Source organism: Corvus brachyrhynchos, unplaced genomic scaffold (assembly GCF_000691975.1).
Source record: "Corvus brachyrhynchos isolate BGI_N302 unplaced genomic scaffold, ASM69197v1 scaffold90, whole genome shotgun sequence".
Taxonomy (NCBI): Eukaryota; Metazoa; Chordata; class Aves; order Passeriformes; family Corvidae; genus Corvus; species Corvus brachyrhynchos.
Window position 1 is genome coordinate 1,576,187 of NW_008236932.1, and position 6,258 is coordinate 1,582,444.

General features: G+C 39.9%; 1 protein-coding gene across 1 annotated transcript; it reads right to left on the bottom strand.

Moving 5' to 3' along the window:
- Positions 1–1,570: 1,570 nt before the first annotated feature.
- Positions 1,571–6,016, bottom strand: PPIC (peptidylprolyl isomerase C). Its single transcript, XM_017728300.1, has 4 exons — positions 5,552–6,016; positions 4,973–5,066; positions 3,129–3,313; positions 1,571–1,895 (listed from the first exon to the last, which is right to left on the bottom strand). Exons 1-4 carry the CDS (start codon positions 5,651–5,653, stop codon positions 1,767–1,769), a joined length of 510 nt encoding a protein of 169 aa, XP_017583789.1. The 5' UTR covers positions 5,654–6,016; the 3' UTR covers positions 1,571–1,766.
- Between the last annotated feature and the right edge of the window lie 242 nt (positions 6,017–6,258).

The following is a 6,258-nucleotide window of genomic DNA, read 5'->3' on the forward strand; positions in this document are numbered from 1 at the left end:
CAGTCTGATCCTGGAGACACATGGGTGGCCTGCTCTAGCTACTAAATGTGTTTGGAAGCCATTTGGGGAACGGAAAGCTGGGACTTGGACAAAAGGTAGGCCTGTGACTGCAACACTTGTTCAGGTAGCATAACTTTATGAGGTCTGCAGGCTCAGCCTCCAGGAAAGCTTTCAGCTACTGGCAGAAGGCTGGTTGGGCAAGGCAGTCTGAAGCATTCTCACTCCTGCTTGCTAACCCTGCCTTCCCAGTGCTGCTTTTCAGAGAATTTTACTTTAAAGTGCCAGTAGAAAAAGAAGTGATCAGAGGTAAAATTAAAATCTTGATTGCCTAGCACTAGGCAAATTTAGAGGCCCTTGCCAAGTTCTCCTCAAGTTCTGTTTAAAGAGGACAGTAATCCTTTCACAGGTCTCTGAAAAGAAATGTCAGTATTTACCCTCAGGAGAGGCCCCAGAGCTATGGATGAAGAACCAGCAGAAGCATCCTGTAACTGCAAATGACATGTCAGGAGAACCTGGGGTAAATCCCTGCCCACAGCTTTTTCCTGTTTCCTTTTAAGTAGAATGCCAGTAGGTTCCTACAAGCTCTGTGCTGTAGTAGCCTCTCCTACCCTGAATCACTTCAGCTCTAGATACCTCTCATGAGCTCCAGGACACCCTTCAGGAAACAAGTCACTAAAGGGAGGAGTGGTGTGCTGCCTGTTGTACAGGTGGATGAGTCCTTCATCAGATCTTGGCATTGCCTCTTCCATATTGAGTCCTAAAACACTGTCAACAGGAAAAAATCCACATCTCTGTCCTGGGGAGTACTGTAAAAACTTAACACGGGTGTCTCTTAAGTGTTACCCTACACTGACCTTCTCTGAAAGTTACTCATTGTCAGCTTGAGAGTTATTTATGAAGCATCACAAAAATAATGAACCTAAAGTTCTCAAACTTACAGCAAAACTTAAAAGAAAAAGCATTTGAGCTTTACAATAAATAATATCAGTTAGGTGTTACAAAATTCACTGTGCTGTAAAAGAAGAATTCTTCCGTTTTAATCAGTTTCTAAGTGATTATCTTAATAATAGACAGAAAAGCTGCATGTCCTTCATCACAGGATGGTATCTGAATACTGTGGTTCTCTGAAAGACAGCAGGGACTTCATCTGACAGGTTAAGATTAGGAAAATTTACCATCTCTGCTCTAACTTTACTACCTTACCTCCTATAAAGCAAAACCCCCTGCATATTATGTGGAATCAGCTGAGGTGAGAAGAAGGACCTTGTGGGGGTGGAGTAAAAAATGCTCTCAAGTATTTATTTGAAATCAAAGTTTATTTATTCAAAACACTTCTGTATTTTACTCTTTTTTTTTTAAGGTTTTTTTTTAGTTTTTTTTATTAGTTTTTAAAAATGCTGGTACTGTTATAGTAAATATTTTCAGCTGAAAAGACAAAAACAAACATTGCTAAAATTTCCAAACAGAATAAAATTACTGTATTTTAAATCTTGAAAAAATAGAATTACTGCTATAATTTTTCATTAAAGACTTTTTCTGCAAGATCTAGAATTTAGTGGGATATGTCTTGAATTTCAAGCAGTGGCAGCTCCAACATGTTGTTATAGAAATGGTCGTATCTTTTATGTATTTGGCAAATGGTAAGTATTGCCTAAATGTAGCCTCATATGTTTTGAGGAGAAAACTCAATGTATAATTGAGATCAGTCAAAAACAGGCATTAAAGGAAAGTTATTTAAGATTTACTTTTCATTCTGACTGTTGGTCTCACCAGTCACCAACTTCAACTACAAATGGTTCCTTTACAGCTATTTTGCCACTGTTCACAATCACACAGTCTTGAAGGGGCCGGTCATGTTCATCTGTTGGCTGGAGTTCTATCGAGTGCACCACAGACTGTTAAACAAAAAAACAAACAAACAGAAAGGTTCTGTTTAGCCAAAGAAACTCCAGTGACTGAAGTCTGGTGCCACGGAAACAACGAAGTACGCCTAATGTCACTGCTTATTAAACAGCTTGTGAACAAAGACCTTTACCCTGTTGACTTCCCACATCCTTTTTTTTCCACATTAGCAGTTACACCATTCTGTAACTCACACACAGTTGACAGAAGCACAAGAAAGGCTGCCTGTCCTCCTAGAAAATCTTTCAGCCAACAAAAACATTTTGAAGGGGCAACTGAAAATGTACATTCAGGTGATTAAGCTGGCACGTACAGGATTCTATCTGTGGCCTGTGTGCAGAAGGTGAGTCCAGAGATCAGAAAAGACAAGCACTATTATTCTTCTAATTGTACAGCATAACTGTGCTTCCAGAAAACTGGTTACTGCTTTTACCTTTAGCATGTAACACACACATACACATTTTCAGCGTGGTACCATGCCATCAGTATTTTTTAATTACATTCAGTTAGTTCTATTGACAATGTGGGTTTGGATATTTGTCCATTAATCTGACTAAACTGAAACTTAAATCTAAATAATTTCTCAAAAATTTCCAGCTACTACTGTAGATCGTGAACACGGAATTCAGTATGAATGTGGGAGTGAGGGGCAAGAGTTCTGATTAGATTTTCAAACTCCTCAAAGAACTGGTCCATCCAGCAGCTTGTGTTTTCCCCATTAATTTCAAGACATAGATTAAAAAGGAATAATCTGTAAGGAAAACCAGACTAATAAAAGTATAATCTCTTGAAAATACAATTTTTTAACTTAAAATTCTATTTGGCCTTCCATCAGTATCATTCACATGCTTCTGAAGACCGTAACAGTGAAAGTGTTATCCATAACTAGCATGTGCTACAATATTTGATTTTAGCCTGTAGAAACAGAATTATTTCATGGGTAACAGTGTTACTGACAGGAGGAGCTGAACTTTCTCCATCTGTAATCTGCAAAGGTGTCAGTGTTGTTTTCAGTGGTTAGCAGTCTGAAATAAGGGCTGTGAAAGCCAAAAGCATGATACAGGTTTCCATTTTTGCTATTTCAGTTCTAAATCATCCAGCTGGAGCTCTTCACAATCATTTTCTACCATGTACGTATTAGATGAATACTCAACTGTTTCTGAACCATGGTAACAGGGATATAATGTGTCACAATTTGTCCACATCAACCACTACTTTACACTTACCATTCCATCAAGGACTTTGCCAAATACTACATGTTTTCCATCTAACCAGGAAGGCTTTGTCACACTGATGAAGAATTGGGATCCATTGGTGTCTGGGCCAGAATTAGCCATGCTAACCCATCCAATTCCATAGTGTTTGAGCTTGAAGTTCTCATCAGGAAACTTTTCTCCATAGATGCTTCTTCCTATGACAAAAAAATAAGAAAGCAAACATTAAAAAAATACTAAACAAAAGCCCTGTTTCAAAAATGGGAAAAACAAAGTATGAATTCAGGACTTGAAGGTTCATTGTTTGAGTAAACACAGCAGCATCACTGTTCAATCATCAGCGACTCCATAACTAAAATCATTTTGTGTGTAAAGGTAAGCTAAACCACCACACATAAGGACAGAATAGTTAAAGCTGATGATGCTTTATCCTTTGAATTTAAGCAAGCTGAATACCTTCAAAGGTCCGGTTTACAGGCACCACTGAACAATAGTATACTTCATCCTGTTCGGCTTAAAAAAAGTACATATTTATGGCAATTAGCAATAAGGCTCTCATGTTTTGTGACAATTTCAGTATTTAAACCTTTCCCTTATACTAAGAAATTGCTTTAGGCAGGTTTACAAACATATAAAGACCAAATGGAAATTAGCCTAAAATACTTGGTGTGGATTTGTACAACCACGACATAAAGATTAAGATGTTTCTAGAACTGTTCAGAGAGAAAACACGTCAGTCATGTTTATACCACCATCACTCTGAAAAGAGAAGGCTGTCTGTCTCACTCTTTACTTGAGCAGTGCCTAGCACAATGGGGACACTGCTCACAACACCACCAGATGCTATCCCGATAAACAACATCAGCAAGCAAGTAAATGCTGCCTACCCTTAATGCTAAAACTATGTCTTTGGTATTACGGTCTTCCCCACTGTTCACTGCTAGGAAAAGGAATTTGTGTTTTCCATTCTCTCCCAGCAGGGAAATCACTAACATTTCAGGCAGACAGTTCAAATCCTAGCATGTGAAGAATGTGCATGTAAAGGAAGGGAAGAAATCTGCAGCCAGAATGAGGGCAGTGCAAGAGATGCTGCGCTGGCAATGCCCTCCTGAGTGGACTGAACTGTTCTTCCGGAGGCTCAGGAGTGAGGAGTGATACACACAGCCAGGACTCCCAGCACCAACAAGTTTATGGTTTCAGTTTTAGTAAGAGAAAAAAGGGGAGAGGGCATGACCCTCATCTTCTAATTTCCTTCTCTCTCTCTGCTATGAAATTCCCTCTCACAGCACATTTCAGAGGTTCCTGGGAACAGCCTGAGCTGAGGGCAGGGAGGACAGCCTCCTCCTTCCCTACCTGCCTTCCCTCTACGCGCTTTCACTGTTTCATCACGCATTAGACTTCTGCTGGATGACTTGAATAGGTTCACCTATTCATGCAATCAGTGAGTGCCTCAGGGAAGGAGCGCTGTCACAAAGCCAGAGCAGGGGAAGGGTGGAGACATCCATCTTTTGGAGACGGTAAGTTGTAGGAGCAGCTCAGCTGGTCACGTGGCTCCAGCCCAGCACGCAAAGCCATGCTTCTTGAATGGGGACAAGTCAGACAGAAAAGAGCTATCTGCAAAAATTGAGGACAAAGGAAGAGCTACACATACTTATAAATCAGATAATCCAAACAGCTGCATCTTAGGATACAAGATGCTTGGAAAAGTACTAGATGCTCTGAAACAAATGTGGGCTGGTTTGGGGTTTTTCTCATTTATGTGAGCAGAAACAATGAAGGAATATGCTGTTTTGCCAATACTTTCAGCAGACATTTGAACAAAGAAAAGAGAACCTGGAATATACTAAGTATATTACCTCCTGATCCATCTCCAGCTGTAAAGTCTCCTCCTTGAATCATGAAGTCTTTGATCACACGATGAAATTTACTTCCTTTGTATCCATATCCTCTCTAAGAAAATGAAATAATTCTTTAAATGAATATAACACCCAGGTCTATATATAATCATATGGAAATACACAAGTTGTGAATGGCTAGATTTCACAGAATATATCAACAAGAGATGTAATACTGTCAAGAAACACACTGAACTGAGGTGCAGGTAAACACAGCTGGACTACACTGCCACAAAGAAGGTATGATTCAGGTGATCAAAGGCATTGTCTTTATTTGACTGGTATCTGACCACTGTTAACTCCACATGCTAGATCTGCAAGGCAGGGACAGACTGAGGTGGTCATATCCAACATCTCGTAATTATGTCTCGTGAACTGAGGACCTGAGAAGACACACACTAGTGCACAGCCTTGGGGATGGCACTTTTGCACAGGCTCCAGTGAATGAAGATTGACAGCTCACAACTGAAACAGCATTAAACAAACATTGCCTTCCCAAGCCAAACTTGAGTACATGGTGGAAGAAAACCACAAACATACTTCTCCAGTCGCCAACGCAATGAAGTTCTCCACGGTCTTTGGGACAACTTTTCCAAACAATCCAATTACAATTCTGCCAACATCTTTGTCTCCAATCTTCATATCAAAGAACACCTGAATATTTTTGTGAAGGGAACAAAAGTGATACAGACGTGAGCGCAACAAAAGGCCAAGCTTTTCAAAGAGTAAGGTGGTAAGAAATTGCTTCTGCCTGGCCTGTATTAATAGTGTCCTGCAATTCCTAAGGGTGCTGTTTCAGAGAAATCCTTTCAGAGCCACCAAAATCAGCTTATGCAGAGAACTGTTTGAGAACTGGTGACTATGTTTTGATTCTTATTGCTTTTAATGGCTCAGCGGGACTGCTGTATCTCAAGCTTGAAGATAGTGTTCAAGAAGATTTTTCCCAGACATATAAGTCTTTAAAGCTGAATGGAGAAGATGAAATATTAAAGTAAGGAAGAACAACAATGCTATTCCAATGTGGGGGAAAATAACAAAGAACTATAGTACTGACACTCCCTACAAATGACAGTTTGCTATCCACTCATAATCTTCACTGTTCCAGGCATCAGTATGTGCAGACAAAAGCCTAAATTCCATTGAATTGACAAACAGTGGGAAGAAAACCCTACGGCTCAAGCAAGCAGCCGCCTTCCTAAACATGAATTCAAACCCAACAGAGAGATAACCTTGCCAGATGATTCAGC

What these genes read in the sequence shown, in the direction of transcription:
- PPIC (XM_017728300.1), bottom strand. Translation starts at nt 5,653, where the DNA reads ATGAAGATTGGAGACAAAGATGTTGGCAGAATTGTAATTGGATTGTTT. An exon ending in TTGCGTTGGCGACTGGAGAA is followed by an intron (nt 5,067 to 5,551) that starts GTATGTTTGTGG and finishes TCATTTTCTTAG; the next exon opens with AGAGGATATGGATACAAAGG. An exon ending in AGCTGGAGATGGATCAGGAG is followed by an intron (nt 3,314 to 4,972) that starts GTAATATACTTA and finishes TTTTTGTCATAG; the next exon opens with GAAGAAGCATCTATGGAGAA.